The sequence below is a fragment of the Haematobia irritans genome, chromosome 5 (assembly GCF_050003625.1).
Source record: "Haematobia irritans isolate KBUSLIRL chromosome 5, ASM5000362v1, whole genome shotgun sequence".
Taxonomy (NCBI): domain Eukaryota; kingdom Metazoa; phylum Arthropoda; class Insecta; order Diptera; family Muscidae; genus Haematobia; species Haematobia irritans.
The window spans coordinates 148,847,786-148,865,815 of NC_134401.1; the positions used below are offsets into that span (position 1 = coordinate 148,847,786).

General features: G+C 29.3%; 1 protein-coding gene across 2 annotated transcripts in view; it reads right to left on the reverse strand.

Moving 5' to 3' along the window:
* Positions 1 to 2,017: 2,017 nt before the first annotated feature.
* Positions 2,018 to 18,030, reverse strand: part of LOC142240300 (spermine oxidase-like) — a 37,451-nt gene continuing 21,438 nt past the window's right edge. For both annotated transcript variants that reach the window (XM_075312011.1, XM_075312012.1), the window contains exon 2: positions 2,018 to 4,017. In XM_075312011.1, the coding sequence (XP_075168126.1) occupies positions 2,388 to 3,899 (1,512 nt within the window). In that variant the 5' untranslated portion in view covers positions 3,900 to 4,017 and the 3' untranslated portion in view covers positions 2,018 to 2,387. The remainder of the gene's footprint in view (positions 4,018 to 18,030) is intronic.

The following is an 18,030-nucleotide window of genomic DNA, read 5'->3' on the forward strand; positions in this document are numbered from 1 at the left end:
CAGAAAATTTTGCAAAATTTTATTTCTATAGAAAATTTTGTCCAAATTTTATTCCTAAATCTTATTTCTATAGAAAATTTTGTCAAAATTGTATTTCTATAGAAAATTTTGTCCAAATTTTACTTCTATATAAAATTTTGTCAAAATTTTATTTCTATAGAACATTTTGTCAAAATTTTATTTCTAAAGAAAATTTTGTTAAAATTTTATTTTTAAAGAAAATTTTGTCAAAATTTTATTTCTAAAGAAAATTTTGACAAAACTTTCTATAGAAATAGAGTCATGACAAAATTTTCTATAGAAAAAAATTAGACAACATTTTCTACAGAAATAAAATTTTGACAGAATATTCTATAGAAATAAAATTTTCACAAAATATTCTATAGAAATAAAATTTTTACAAAATTTTATATAGAAGTAAAATTTGGACAAAATTTTCTATAGAAATAAAATTTGGACAAAATTTTCTATAGAAATAAAATTTGGACAACATTTTCTATAGAAATAAAATTTTGCAAAACTTTCTGTAGAAATAAAATTTGGACAAAATTTTCTATAGAAATAAAATTTTAACAAAATTTTCTACAGAAATAAAATTTTGACAACATTTTCTATAGAAATAAAATGTTGACAAAATTTTCTATAGAAATAAAATTTTGACAAAATGTTCTATAGAAATATAATTTTGACAAAATTTTATATAGAAGTAAAATTTGGACAAAATTTTCTATAGAAATAAAATTTTGACAAAATTTTCTATAGAAATAAAATTTTGACAAAATTTTCTATAGAAATAAAATTTTGACAAAATATTCTATAGAAATAAAATTTTGACAAAATTTTCTATAGAAATAGAATCATGACAAAATTTTCTATAGAAAAAAATTTACACAACATTTTCTATAGAAATAAAATTTTGACAAAATTTTCTATAGATGCAAAATTTTGAAAAAAATTTTCTATAGATATAAAAATTTTGACAAAATTTTCTATAGAAATAAAATTTTGACAAAATTTTCGATAGAAATAAAATGTCTAATTATACAATTAATTATACAATGTTGACAAAATTTTCTATAGAAATAAAATTTTGGCAAAATTTTCTATAGAAATAAAATTTGGACAAAATTTTCTATATAGTAATATAATTTGGACAAAATTGTCTATAGAAATAAAATTTTGACAAAATTTTCTACAGAAATAAAGTTTTTTATAGAAAAAAAATGGACAATTTGCTATAGGAATAAAATTCTGACAAAATTTTCTATAGGAATAAAATTCTGACTAAATTTTCTACAGAAATAAAATTTTGACAAAATTTTCTATAGAAATAAAATTTTGACAAAATTTTCTATAGAAATAAAATTTTAACAAAATTTTCTATAGAAATAAAATTTTGACAAAATTTTCTATAGAAATAAAATTTTGAGAAAATTTTCTATAGAAATAAAATTGTGACAAAATTTTCTATAGAAATAAAATTTTGACAAAATTTTCTATAGAAATAAAATTTTGGCAAAATTTTCTATAGAAATAAAATTTGTACAAAATTTTCTATATAGTAATATAATTTGGACAAAATTTGCTATAGGAATAAAATTCTGACAAAATTTTCTATAGAAATTAAATTTTGACAAAATTTTCTATAGAAATTAAATTTTGACAATATTTGCTATATAGAAATAAAATTTTGACAAAATTTTCTATAGAAATAAAATTTTGACAAAATTTTCTATAGAAATAAATTGTTGACAAAATTTTCTATAGAAATAAATTGTTGACAAAATTTTCTATAGAAATAAAATTTTCACAAAATTTTCTATAGAAATAAAAATTTCACAAAATTTTCTATAGAAATAAAATTTTGACAAAATTTTCTATAGGAATAAAATTTTGACAAAATTTTCTATAGAAATAAAATTTTGACAAAATTTTCTATAGAAATAAAATGTTTCTTTATTTTTCTTTCAAAAAAAAAAAAAAAACTTTTCAAAAATGTGTTGTGACATTTGAAATAGTTTTAAATCGACTGTAATCGCTTTAATGATATTTTCTTTCCAACATAAAGTGTGGGTTTGGTTTTTGTGCTCACCACTGTATCTGCAATGTAAAGGAACTGTGAAACAAAAAGCCGGTGGCAGAACATTAATGTTCCAAGCATCATAAAGTAACCGATAATTTTGTATTAAGTGGTTTTTCTTTTTGTTGTTGTTGTTTTTTTCTAACAAACCAAATGATTTATTGTATTTTTCCCGTTTTATTTCAGGACTTTAAATATCATTAACGATATTACTGAGCATTCAACAAAGGCCCACCCCAACAAAGGCTCACCTCAACTGATTGCTCACAACATCAAAGGCTTAATGATATTCAAAGTCCTAAAATTGTTATAAGGATGATTTGGGCAGTTTATGGGATTTCCTAAGCATACCATAGAAATCAGCCAAACGAGTGGCTTCACGCCATCCAGCCTCCACAGCTCCATGAACTGTGGAAAAGTAATGATCACTGGTTGCCTCACCGGCAAATTGCACTATGGGTTTATCACAACGTGATTGGTTGTATAGCGGCTCAACGGTTGGTTCACCATTCAAAACCGGCTTCGTGGTGACCACCTGCAACGGTTGAGCCAACTCTCGGGCACTGGTACCCACTTCTTCGGTGTACATGGAACGAAATGAGTAGGAACCGCGAAAATTTTCATTAGTATACCAAGTGGAGGTTTTAAAATTACACGGTTCCGGTATATTCCATTGCAAGAATTTCCTAAATAAATACATACAACCGGCCAGAATCTCATCTTCGGGCAGTGTTTCCATATGCCGGCCATTGGCACCAATCATCCAACCACTTAGCAATCTAGGTTGATTGTGATCACAATAGAAGCCAAATACATCTTCCAGCCAAGCTCTTGACGTACCACGTATCTCGGCTATATCCTCATCACGCCATAACATTGTAAATCCGGTCCATTTGTCAGGCCAAAATTGTTGTGGAAATTCTATGAAAATCTTATTAACCGTTCCAAAGGCTAAACCATCAATGGCTCTTTGCTTTTCCACCGGTAACTTCGGTTCGAATAACCTGAGCTGTTGCTCTTTAAGGACTCCCAATGATACCGTCAATATGACATGATCCGCCACAAATACATCACCATCGGCACAACGTATCTGAACGCAACAGTCATTGCGATTCCATTCAATTCGTGTCACTTTCTTATTCACCAATATACGTTTTTCCAAAATTCCCCATTCCGTTTTCAGTTCACGTGACTTCATCAATAAACGCAGGAATTCCACATAGCCCTTATCTTTCCAATTCAATAAGATATCACCTTCACATTCCCAATACTCTAGATAGCCCTTACCGGATACATCATCTAAGGTGTCCGAAGCCTCTACAGAATTTTCGAATTTCTTATAATTCTCAAAGAACTCTTTAGCTATCGCCATGTCTATGTCAGAATTTTCGGGTCTTCTCAAGGCCTCATAGAATTTATTGTTCAAATAACTGCCCAGCGAACCATTGCAGTTGCGCAATTCCATTTGTCGCGTTACCAGACTATCGTTCACAATATCCTTAAGTCTTTGGCTTACGTCCTCAGGTACAACTTCACGATTTGAGCGCACACATTGATATGATTCATAAACATCTCCAGTCGACTCCAGAAGATCATGTTTATGGGCCAGCTCATAGACCATATTATCCTTTTCACCATGACACCATTGAGCCCCAAGATCGATTACATTATCGGCAAATGGTATAGTATGTATGCGACCCCCAATACGCGGTTCAGCCTCAACAATTACAACATTCTCGAAACCATAGTCCAAGAGTTTTGTGGCGCATGCAATGCCGGATGCTCCAGCTCCGACAATTACGATTTTGGGGGTGCTCATGTCTGCCCAGCGTTGCTGGGAAATTGTGTACAAATGAGGGTAATGAGATGGGAAGATGAAGCGCTTAGGAAGGCGCCTAAGAGTACTAAGGGAGGAGACCCAAATGGCGAGAATTTATCTGAAAAAAAGATTGGAAATAAAAGTCTAATTAGATTTTATATATTTTTTGTTTTTTTTTTTTCAGTGTATCTTTAGTTAAAATTTGTGTTTTCTATATTTATTAATCCGGAGAAATGTATGCCTCACTGTCTGATACAAGAATATCGCAAGATCAAATTTTCTATAGTGTATTATATTCTAAATAAAATTTTTTATAAGCCACATTAAGACGGCTACCACGGAGTGTAAAGTGTCACAGGTTATCTGGGTTACTAGGCTCTACAAAAGATGTGTGGGATTTGAGCATGAGAATGCTATCGGCGGGATCGATTCTGCGTTTACTCAGTAAGAACGCCAGACGCATATCCGAGCAATTTTTAAGCGAAACAGCAGACTTTTCGACTTTTTCAAAATTTGAAAAATCGACTTTCCGACTTTTAAAAAATTTTGAATTTGACCACAGCTCATAATTTTGAAAACGTGGAATTCTCGAAAACTGAAAAAAATTGTAAAAATAGACTTTTCGAGATTTCGACTTTTAAAAAATTTGGAAAAATTGAGTTCCGAATTTATCAAATGTTTGAGCTTTTGGTTAAAGCTAAAAAAATGACTTTTCGAGATTTCGATTTTTTTCAAAATTTGAAATCGATGTTCGTACTTTTTAAAATTCGACTTTTACACAATTCAAAAGGTCGAAGGGCCATTTTTCCAAATGTAGATAACAGGTTTGCTGATAAGTCCCCGGTCTGACACATAGATGGCGTCGCTAGTATTAAATCCATTAGTTTGTGAGATAGAGCGTCTTTTGTGAAGCAACTTTTGTTATTGTGAAAAAAATGGAAAAAAGGAATTTCGTGTTTTGATAAAATACTGTTTTCTGAGGGGAAAAAATACGGTGGAAGCAAAAACTTGGCTTGATAATGAGTTTCCGGACTCTGCCCCAGGGAAATCAACAATAATTGATTGGTATGCAAAATTCTAGCGTGGTGATATGAGCACCGAGGACGGTGAACGCAGTGGACGCCCGAAAGACGTGGTTACCGACGAAAACATCAAAAAACTCCACCAAATGATTTTGAATGACCGTAAAATGAAGTTGATCCAGATAGCAGAGGCCTTAAAGATATCAAAGGAACGTGTTGGTCATATCATTCATCAATATTTGGATATGCGGAAGCTCTGTGCAAAATGGGTGCCGCGCGAGCTCACATTTGACCAAAAACCACAACGTATTGATGAATCTGAGCGGCGTTTGCAGCTGTTAACTCGTAATACACCCGAGTTTTTCCGTCGATATATGACAATGGATGAAACATGGCTCCATCACTACACTCCTGAGTCCAATCGCCAGTCGGCTGAGTGGACAGCGACCGGTGAACCGTCTCCGAAGCGTGGAAAGTCTCAAAAGTTCGCTGGCAAAGTAATGGCCTCTGTTTTTTTGGGATGCGCATGGAATAATTTTTATCGATTATCTTGAGAAGGGAAAAACCATCAACAGTGACTATTATATGGCGTTATTGGAGCGTTTGAAGGTCGAAATCGCGGCAAAACGGCCCCATATGAAGAAGAAAAAAGTGTTGTTCCACCAAGACAACGCACCGTGCCACAAGTCTTTGAGAACGATGGCAAAAATTCATGAATTGGCCTTCGAATTGCTTCCCCACCCACCGTATTTTCCAGATATGGCCCCCAGCGACCTTTTCTTGTTCTCAGACCTTAAAAGGATGCTCGCAGGGAAAAAATTTGGCTGCAATGAAGAGGTGATCGCCGATACTGAGGCCTATTTTGAGGCAAAACCGAAGGAGTACTACCAAAATGGTATCAAAAAATTGGAAGGTCCTTATAATCATTGTTCGTTGTTCTTGAAGGGAACTATGTTAAATAATAAAAACGAATTTTGACAAAGAAAAATGGGATTTTATTTATTAGACCGGGGACTTATCAGCCAACCTGTTAATTTTACGCACTCATATTCACCTTTTAAAATCATTTTTAAAGTAACTGTGTTCGTCTACAAATACTCTTAGGAGTACCAGATATTCCCTTTAAAAGCATGTCGACTTTGACGTCAGAGAGGAGGAAATACAAAAGGACAAAATTTCTCTTCTGCAAAGAAAACACATGGCAATCGTATAGATGTCACACATTGATCGCATTGCAGTCGAAGCGCTAATTTTATAATTTAGTTATTGAAACTCGAGCCAAAAAATAATATACCAAAATTTGAAGAAAATTTTACCAAACAAAAAAATTATTTTGCAAATTTTTATTTCTATAGAAGTTTTTGTCAAATTTTTATTTCTATAAAAATTTTTGTCGAATTTTATTTCTATAGAAAGTTTTCTGAAAATTTTATTTCTATAGAAAATTTTCTCAAAATATTATTTTCATAGAAAACTTTTTTAAAAATTTTATTACTATAGTCAATTTTGTTAAAAATTTATTTCTATAGAAGATCTTGTAAAAATTTACTAAAAATTTTATTTCTACGGAAAAGTTTGTCAAAATTGTACATCTATTGTACATTTTTCAAAATTTTATTTCTATAAACAATTTTATCAAAATTTTATTTCTATAGAAAATTTTCTCAAAATTTTATTTCTATAGAAAATTTTCTCAAAATTTTATTTCTATAGAAAATTTTCTCACAATTTTATTTCTATAAACAATTTTGTCAAAATCTTATTCCTGTAGAAAATGTTCTCAAAATGTTATTTCTATAAAAAATGTTGTCAAAGTTTTGATTTCTAAAGAAAATTTTGTCAAAATTGTATTTCTATAGAAATTTTAATTTTATTTTTTCTTTTGGTAATCTTTTCAAAATTTTATCTGTATAGAAAATTTTCTCAAAATTTTAGTTCTATTGATAATTTTGTCAAAATTTTACTTCTATTGTGAATTTTTTCAAAATTTTATTTCTATAGAAAAATTTCTCAGAATTTTATTTCTGTAGAAAATTTACTAAAAATTTTATTTCTATAAAAATTTTGACAAAATATATTTCTGTAGATTATTTTCTCAAAATTTAAATTATATAGAAAATTTTCCCAAAGTTTTATTTCTATAGAAAAATTTGTCAAAGTTTTGATTTCTAAAGAAAATTTTGTCAAAATTGTGTTCCTATAGAAATATTGTCAACATTTTTTTTTCTATAGAAAATCTTGTCAAAATTTTATTTGTACAGAACATATGTGAAGTAATTGTTAGTTGGAGAGGAATATTTTGCAAAATCTACCATAACATCAAGAACTCTACCAAGCTACCAAACAGTAACAAATCTACAATTTTTTGTAGAATTTTACCAACTGTGGCAATCGTGGTTATAAGACTCGAGCCAACAATAATATACCACAATTTGAAGAAAATTTTACCAAACAAAAAAAAAATATTTTGCAAATTTTTATTTCTATAAAAAATTTTGTCTAATTTTATTTCAATAGAAAGTTTTCTGAAAATTTTATTTCTATAGAAAATTTTCTCAAAATATTATTTTCATAGATTTTTTTTTTAAATTTTATATCTATAATAAATTTTGTCAAAATTTTATTTCTATAGAAGATCTTGTACAAATTTTATTTCCGTAGAAAATTTACTAAACATTTTATTTCTACGGAAAAGTTTGTCAAAATTTTACAACTATAGTAATTATTTCAAAATTTTATTTCTACAGAAAATTTTCTCACAATTTTATTTCTATAGAAAATTTTCTCACAATTTTATTTCTATAAACAATTTTGTCAAAATTTTATTTCTGTAGAAAATTTTCCCAAAATGTTATTTCTATAAAAAAATTTGTCAAAATTTTACCAACTGTGGCAATCGTGGTTATAAGACTCGAGCCAACAATAATATACCACAATTTGAAGAAAATGTTATCAAAAAATTACCAAACAAAAAAAAATCTTATCAATCAAATCAATTTTATTTCTCTAGAAAATTTTAACAAATTTTTTATTCCCTTACAAAATGTCGAATTTTTATTTCTAAAAAATTGTCAAATGTTTATTTATACAAAAAATTTTGCCACATTTTTTATTTCTATATGTTAGAAAGTTTTCTGAAAATTTTATTTCTATAGAAAATTGTCTCAAAATTTTATTTTCATAGAAAATTTTCTCAAAATTTTATTTCCATAGATACTTTTGTCAAAATTTTAGTTGTGCAAACACTTTTGTCAAAATGTTATTTCTACAGAAAAGATTTTACTCTATTGTGATTTTTTTTTTTTAATTTTATTTTTATAGAAAATTTTCTCACAATTTTATTTCCGTAGAAAATTTACTAAAACAAATTATTTCTATAAAAAAATTTTGTCAAAATTTTATTTCTGTAGACAATTTTCTCAAAAATTTAACTTATTTAAAACATTTTCTCAAAATCTTATTTCTATAGAAAATTTTGTCAAAATTGTATTCCTATAGAAATATTGTCAATTTTTATACCCTTCACCACTACTGTGGTACAGGGTATAATAAGTTTGTGCATTTGTATGTAACGCCAAGAAGGAGTAATCATAGACCAACCTTTTAGTATACGGATCGGCTTAGAATTAAATTCTGAGTCGATTTAGCGATGTCCGTCTGTCTGTCTGTCTGTTGATGTATTTTTGTGTGCAAAGTACAGCTCGCAGTTTTAGTCCGATTGTCCTAAAATTTAGTATAGGGTCCTGTTTCGGCTCAATCCCTATTGATTTTGGAAAAAATCGGTTCAGATTTAGATATAGCTGCCATATATATTTTTAACCGATCTGGTCATAATTGGCGTGTATATCAACCGATCTTCCTCAAATTCCGTACATCCGAATATTTTATGAGTCTCGAAAAACTTGAAAAATATCAGCAAAATCGGTTCAGATTTAGATATAGCTCCCATATATAGCTTTTGCCCGATTTACACTCATTTGCCCACAGAGGCCAATTTTTTGCTCCGATTTAGTTGAAATTTTGCATAGGGAGTAGAATTAGCATTGTAGCTATGCGTGCCAAATTTGGTTGAAATCGGTTCAGATTTAGATATAGCTCCCATATATATGTTTTTCTGATTTCGACAAAAAGGTCCAACATTTTCCTTGTAAAATCGCCACTGCTTAGTCGAAAAGTTGTAAAAATGACTCTAATTTTCCTAAACTTCTAATACATATATATCGAGCGATAAATCATAAATAAACTTTTTCGAAGTTTCCTTAAAATTGCTTCAGATTTAAACGTTTCCCATATTTATTTTTTACTAACATTGTATTCCACCCTAGTGCATTAGCCGACTTAAATTTTGAGTCTATAGATTTTGTAGAAGTCTATCAAATTCTTCCAGATCGAGTGATATTTAAATTTATGTATTTGGCACAAACCTTTATATATAGCCCCCAACACATTTGACGGATGTGAAATGTATCGAAAATTTAGATCTACAAAGTGGTGCAGGGTATAATATAGTCGGCCCCGCCCGACTTTAGACTTTCCTTACTGGTTTTTTCTATAGAAAATCTTGTCAAAATTTTATTTTGTGAAGTACCTCTTAGTTGGAGAAGAACTAAGCTACCAAACAATAAAAAATGTACCATTTTTGGTAGAATTTTACCAACTGTGGCAACCGCGGTTATAAGACCGACATAAAAATTCGATTAGTCGATTTGAGTTGATTTTCAAAAATTTCAATAGTCGAGTTGGCGAGTTTCAAGAATACAACAATTCCAATTCGACTTAGTCGAAAAATCGATTTTCGACTTGTGTAGCCCTACAATGCTACACAGTGAAGGGCAACCGAAGAATGTGATCCACAAAAGACAAATACTTCCGCTTTCTAAGAACCTCAAGGTGTGCATATAAAACGATTTCTATGTTACCGGCTGTATGTAATGCAATGATTCGCAACATATTTGAAGAAAAAAAAACAGCCACAGACCATGATAAAGCACCGCTTTATACCTCCCTCCATACCACAGTCAAATTGGGCTATATGCTGCTGCCCCATCCACCGGATTCTCCTGAATTAGGCCAGAGCAACTTATTTTCTAAACTTGCTGCGCCCAAATATCAGTAGAATGATGAGGTCATTGCCGCTACAGAGGCCTATTTTGTTTAACCCAAAGTTTGGTTTTATCAAAATGAAGCATCGCTGATCTAAATGTATCGAATTAAAATGAGGCTATGTTTAAAAACAAATAATCACATTTCCAAAACCAAATTGCTCAACATCTTTTGATACAAATTCATTTTTTTCGTAATTTATCCACTTTTTTAGCCATTGTCATAAAATTCAATTTCATTTAATACTTTCAACGAAATTCAATGTCTTATCTCCAGCTGTGTAAAGCATTCACAAAAATTGCAAATTCAAATGTAAATAAACACCAGAAATATGAATATATCCTATATGTAGTACTCACAGTACACGTATGCCTAAATGTCGTCAGCCGGCAGATATAAGTGCTTATTCAAAAAGCCTTTTTGTCACTGACGAGGACGATGAGATGATGATGATGATGACGACGACGACGATGTTGTGCGTTTGTCTGGCAGCCCACCGCCCATGTACATTGTTCCTTCCTCCATGGTCTAAGTCATTTTATCCTTTAAAGAATTTTATCCTCAAAAGAATGTGGGTGAGCATGAGTTGGCTGTTTTCTTTTCATTTTCATTGTTGCCATTTCTGTGTATTTTCTCATTTCACTGAATGTGCATAATTTTCCATATTATGCACACTTATAATATTTTATCACAGCTCCCCCTCACTGCAATGCCCATAAAATTGTGGCAGCCTTGCTATTCCAGTCCAAGCAATCCAAGCCATTTAAAGAAAATCATCTAACGGCTCATATGTACATTACTAAGCAAACAGTTTTTTCTTTTTTGTATAGTTGAAAGTCCTCGCAGAAAGGAAACTGCAATTTTTGTTTGTCCTTTTCAAACAATTTTCAGATTTTCTAAACGGAAGAACTTAAAGAAAACGCGAATAATAGAGTATCCAGGGAATGAATTTAATATGGCATCGTGGGTTGAATGATTAGACAATTTTAAAATTTATATGACAAAACAATTTCCGTGACACCTCTTTCTTAAAATTCACAAGGAACGGTAGGCTGTAAAGAATTTGGGTAATTTCTACGATTTTAGTAAAATAAAAGCCTAACAATTGCAAATATGTAGGTGGTCCAGAAAGTGTGGAATTGAAATCAGTACTTTTTGTTTTGCAAAGCTTAATTTCTAACCATCGCTTCTAGATTGCTTTTGTTTTCAAGTAATAAATGATTCTCATTGTACTTGTGACATTACACCCTAATATTTTCCCATTTAACACACAACTATACTGAAATCCTTTTTGAAATATGTATGACGCCTGCTCTCACTTGATGAGAATATGTTAAGAAGTAACCACTTGTTTCTTGTTGTACTAAGAAATTAACATTACAGTCAACATAAAATTATTAAATGTACACACAAACAAGTTCATTCTCTTTTTTTCCTACCCAATTGGAATAATTTGGTCTTTGATTTTGTGTCAAAGTGTGATTCAAATTTCCATATTAAGGATACTTTGAGTAATGAGATTTTGAGAATATAAGCAGTAGATATTCTCTTTGTATCCGATCGAAACTAGCAATTTAATGTTGTCGACTTGAATTTTCATTCAAATTAGCCGGTGGCATAACTACGAAAATTAAATGGTCGGCGGTAGCACAGTGGAAGTGCATTAGTTTTGCATGAAAAAGGTTTTGGGACCGATTGCCGTGGCCGTGGTAGCACTTGTTCCATGGTATTCTGATCACGGTTTCCACTCGTTCCAAAAATAATCTAACAAAATCCAAACAACCAAAAAATTAAAAAAAAAATCGTATTTTGAAGAAAATTTTATTTCTATAGAAAATTTTGTTAAAATTTTATTTCTATAGAAAATTTTGTTAAAATTTTATTTCTATAGAAAATTTTGTCAAAATGTTATTTCTATAGGAAATTTTGTCAAAACTTTATTTCTATTGAAAATTTCGTCAAAATTTTGTTTCTATTGAAAATTTTGACAAAATTGTATTTCTATAGAAAATTTTGTCAACATTTTAATCTATAGAAAATTTTGTCAAAATTGTATTTCTAAAGAAAATTTTGTCAACATTTTATATCTATAGAAAATTTTGTCAAAATTTTATTTCTATAGAAAATTTTGTCAAAATTTTATTTCTATAGAAAATTTTGCCAAAATTTTATTTCTATAGAAAATTTTGTCAAGATTTTATTTCTATAGAAAATTTTGTCAAAATGTTATATCTATAGAAAATTTTGTCAAAATTTTATTTCTAAAGAAAATTTTATCTCTACAGAAAATTTTTTCAAAATTTTATTTCTATAGAAAATTTTGTCAAAATTTTATTTCTATAGAAAATTTTGTCAAAATGTTATTTCTATAGAAAATTTTGTCAAAATTTTATTTCTATAGAAATTGTTTTCAAAACTTTATTTCTATAGAAAATTTTGTCAAGATTTTATTTCTATAGAAAATTTTGTCAAAATGTTATATCTATAGAAAATTTTGTCAAAATTTTATATCTATAGAAAATTTTGTAAAAATTTTATTTCTATAGAAATTTTTTTCAAAATTTTATTTCTAAAGAAAATTTTATTTCTAAAGAAAAATTTATTTCTAAAGAAAAATTTATTTCTAAAGAAAATTTTGTCAACATATTATTTCTATATAAAATTTTGTCAAAATATTATTTCTATAGAAAATTTTGTCAAAATTTTATTTCTATAGAAAATTTTGTCAAAATTTTATTTCTATAGAAAATTTTGTCAAAATTTTATTTCTATAGAAAATTTTGTTTAAATTTTATTTCTATAGAAAATTTTGAACACCCTGAACACCCCTCATTTTGAAGGTGTGTGTGTATAGAATGTTGCTCCTATTTTGATTTTGGAATTCACTCTTCAGTTGTCAAAATGCCGTCCAAGCAAGATGAGCAGCGTATCAAAATTTTGCTCGCGCATCGCGAAAATCCGAGCTACTCGCACGCAAAGCTGGCAAAATCGCTAAAAGTTGCCAAATCAACCGTTACAAATGTAATTAAAGTGTTTGGGAACGTTTGTCGACAGCCAGGAAGTCTGGATCGGGGGGAAATCGAAAACCGGAAGCCGCTGAGACGACAAAGAGAGTTGCCGGTAGTTTCAAACGAAACCCTAACCTCTCTCTCCGAGTTTGAATTTTATACTAATTGAACTTGAAAAAGAAATTTAATTTGATTTTTTAAATAAACGATTTCACCGATTTACACGCGTTTTCCCTTGACCAAATTTTGACCGTATCACCCTTTATCTAAAGAAAATTTTATTTCTATAGAAAATTTTGTCAAAATTTTATTTCTATAAAAAATTTTGTCAAAATTTTATTTCTATAGAAAATTTTGTCAAAATTTTATTTCTATAGAAAATTTTGTCAAAATTTTATTTCTATAGAAAATTTTGTTTAAATTTTATTTCTATAGAAAATTTTGTCAAAATTTTATTTCTGTAGAAAATGTTGTCAAAAGTTTATTTCTATAGAAAATTTTGTCAAAATTTTATTTCTATAGAAAATTTTGTCAACATTTTATTTCTATAAAAAAATTTTCAAAATTTTATTTCTATAGAAAATTTTGTCAAAAATTTTTTTTTTCTGTAGAAAATTTGCCATAATTTTATTTCTATGGAAAATTTTGTCAAAATTTTATTTCTATAGAAAATTTTGCCAAAATTTTATTTCTATAGAAAAATTTGTATAGGCCTAACAAGCCGTAAAGAGCCTTTTTGTAAGATACAGAACAACAAACTCACTAGACCAACTCTTAATGAAACCCAAAACACCTGTAGCCTTATTAACACATTCCTCAATATGAGGACCAAAGTCAAGCCTGGAATTATGACAATTTTTATTCAAGTTAACCGGCGTGATTACTAAGAATTTTAAGTGGTGCGTTTGATTTCCGCCCAGGGTACATGAGAAAAATAATTTACATACGCAAATTATTTAATTCATCAATTGTCTGCTGATACATGTACAACCGATCGCACTTCTATTCTATAATTAAAACAAGTCTTAAAAGAGGGGAGATACAACGCTTTACTAACATCAACAACGAAGCTAGAAATAACTACCAACGCCTTTAGGGCAGAATGGTGGCGAAATTCAACCAATCTTTGAAGTCATGGCTGTATACCATGTCTTTCTCGTAGCACCAAAGAAGAAAAAGCAAGTTAGTAATTAAATGTCAATGGGGTAGACCTTATCTTTCACGTAGCACCAAAAGAGAAGTAGAAAAATTCTAAACCATAAGATTTCAATGACTCAATGACAATTGTGATTTACCTTTGTGAGCAATGGTTTCGTTGAAAACTCTGTCCAGATCGTAAGAGAGCCAATCTTATGTTCGAAAAAGTATGGTCCAAAGAACCTGCCGTACCATAAAACGCGCTAACCAGATATACGTTTAGGATGTAGAGGCTTTTGAACAATAACTCTTAATTTTTCGGTGACATATATGCGACTATTTTCAAACAAAGGTAAGGAGGGAACTGCCATTCATTTTCAGGCTTTTAAAGGACCTAATCAATAAGGACTCGACGTTCTTTTCGAGGCGTTCATCCTTCCATTTTTAGTAATCACGTAGGTTCCACTTGTCCAATGTCGAAGAATAAAAACCAACGGCGGACACGATGTCAGCAATTTTCCATCACTTGAGATGGAAAAATATTTCGGGTCGACATTCTTATGCTCTCGGTTAATGTTTAGTACTACTGGGTAGTTCCGGAGCGAATTAGTTCTATGGAACTATTCCGTGGCAGGAACAAAATGCTCTTGATCCGATACCTTTACTCTTTCAGCTCCTCAGTTCATTAACAGGTTGGCTGATCAGTCCCCGGTCTAACAAAGAAAAACACATTTTTTTGTCAAAATTCGTTTTTATTATTCAACATAGTTCCCTTCAAGAGCGATACACCGATACCATTTTGGTAGTACTCCTTCGGTTTTGCCTCAAAATAGGCCTCAGTTTCGGCGATCACCTCTTCATTGCAGGCAAATTTTTTCCCTGTGAGCATCCTTTTGAAGTCTGAGAACAAGAAAAAATTGCTGGGGGCCAGATCTGCAATTCGAAGCCCATTTCACCACGCTTGAATTTTGCATACCAATCAATTATTGTTGATTTCCCTGGGGAAGAGTCCGGAAACTCATTATCAAGCCAAGTTTTTGCTTCCATCGTATTTTTTTTCCTTCAGAAAACTGTATTTTTAACGAAACACTTTTTCACGAAACATTTTTTTGCACAATAACAAAAGTTGCTTCACAAAAGTCGCTCTATCTCACAAACTAATTGACTTACAGACGTCAAATTTTGACACGAATCGTTTGAAGGTTGGTACTATATAAAAAATAATATACATTTAATACTAGCGACGCCATCTTTGTGTCAGACCGGGGACTTATCAGCCAACCTCTTATATTCATTTCGTTTTGTACTCATTCCATTTCTTTCGATCTTTATGACAAAAAATTCAATCTTCTCATGCAGTCAGATAAATCTAGAAACGTTTCCAATTGGGTTCTTGATCACCTTCAACTGTTACAACACCTTGTGAAAACCACTGAACATAGTAGTGGATAGTGATAGCTAACGACTTATTCGCACATCTTTTATGTAGGTGAAAACATATGGTGGAGGAAGAAACTACGTCTTCTTGGTTCTTTCACTAAGGACTAAAGTCAATTCCGACAGTCAGAAGGTAATATGGACATGAATGAAAGTGAACATAAATACATTAAAGGGTCTTTTGTTTTTCTTTTATTTAGCAAAGTATTTAAATTGAATGAAATGAAAAGAGGAGAACAGAGAGCATATGAAAGACATATAAAAATGTTTCAATTTAATACAGCTAATAAAATTATGGTTATATTTTTATCCTAAACATCACCTAGAAATTTCATTCCAGAACATTTCGCCAGATTATATTTATGTATGACTATTTAGAACTATGCTACATAGACTATCTTTGTGTTCAAATATTTGGGGTTTACTATATTTTTGAATCTTGTCAAAATTTAAATTTTCTGAATTCACAATAACAGGAAAAAACATAAATAGAGAAAATTTGACAAAAATTGAGGTCCACATAATCATCCATATGAAGTCTCGTACACTTGTCATTGAGCTTAACATAGAATCGGGCAGCACTCATTGATAAGCGAGATGTTCACCACTGTGGTATCACAATGGACTGAATAGTCTAAGTGAGCCTGAAATATCGGGCTGCCTCTATACCTAACCTAACCTACTAACTTATTCCGAACCTCTTTTACCTTGTAGTGTATAGATAGTTTATTGTATCTTCAATATATAAATAAGCAAAAATTCTATAAATGTGTCTTGCAGTCAATGACCTTTTTTTTAAGCTTAGCGTAATCTCTTTACAATTCTAACAGTCTTGGGTCATGTTGGCGGTGGAACAAAACCTGCAGACAACTAGTACATGGGTATTATCCAGTGTAAATTGAAATATAATCGCCTTACCAATGAACTATGCACCGTCTAATGTGATAATAATGTGAAACTTGTTTGAATGAAAAGTAAATTGTTATCTCAGCAAATTTTACTGTGACTGCGATTTAATTCATAAAATAGTTTTTTTATATGCATATCTGTCCATTTAAGTTGAGTGTTCTGAAATGTAGAACATATATACTTGCATATTTCCGTTTTAACGATAAGCTTCTATGATATCGGTGAGTACATTGCGATTCTATTTTCATAAGTGGGATATACTCCTTTTGTGCGTCCGTCTCTCATAGCTTGATACATCACTTTGACAAAATTTTCTATAGAACTAAAATTTTGACAAAATTTTCTATACAAATAAAATTTTGACAAAATTTTAATTAGAAATAAAATTTTGAAAAAAAAATTCTATAGAAATAAAATTTTGACAGAATTTTCTATAGAAATAAAATTTTGACAACATCTTCTATAGAAATGAAATTGTGACAAAATTTTCTATAGAAATAATTTTTTTTCAAAATTTTCTATGGAAATAAAGTTTTGACAAAATTTTTTATACAAATGAAATTTTGACAAAATTTTCTATAGAAATAAAAATTTAACAAAATTTTCTATAGAAGTAAAATTTTGACAAAATTTTCTAGAGAAATAAAATTTTATCAAAATTTCCTATAGAAATAAAATTTTAACAAAATTTTCTATAGAAATAAAATGTTGACAAAATTTTCTATAGAAATAAAATTTTGACAAAATTTTCTTTAGGAATCAAAAAAAATTTGACAAAATTTTCTATAGAGATAAAATGTTGACAAAATTTTCTATAGAAATAAAATTTTGAAAAAAATTTTTTATAGTAATAAAATTGTTGACAAAATTTTCTATAGAAATGAAATTTTGACACGATTTTCTATAGAAATCAAATTTTGACAAAAATTTCTATAGAAGTAAAATTTTGGCAAAATTTTCCTGAGAAATAAAATTTTAACAAAATTTTCTATAGAAATAAAATTTTAACAAAATTTTCTATAGAAATAAAATGTTGACAAAATTTTCTATAGAAATAAAATTTTGACAAAATTTTCTTTAGGAATAAAAAAAAATTGACAAAATTTTCTATAACATAGAAATAAAAATTTCACAAAATTTTCTAAAGAAGTAAAATTTTCTAGAAAAATAAAATTTTAATAAAATTTTATATAGAAATAAAATGTTGACAAAATTTTCTAGAGAAATAAAATTTTAACAAAATGTTCTATAGAAATAAAATTTTTACAAAATTTTCTATAGAAATAAAATTTTGACAAAATTTTCTACAGAAATAAAATTTTGACAAAATTTTCGATAGAAATAAAATGTTGACAAAATTTTCGATAGAAATAAAATTTTTACAAAATTTTCTATAGAAATAAAATGTTGACAAAATTTTCGATAGAAATAAAATTTTGACAAAATTTTCTATAGAAATAAAATTTTGACAAAATTTTCTACAGAAATAAAATTTTGACAAAATTTTCTATAGAA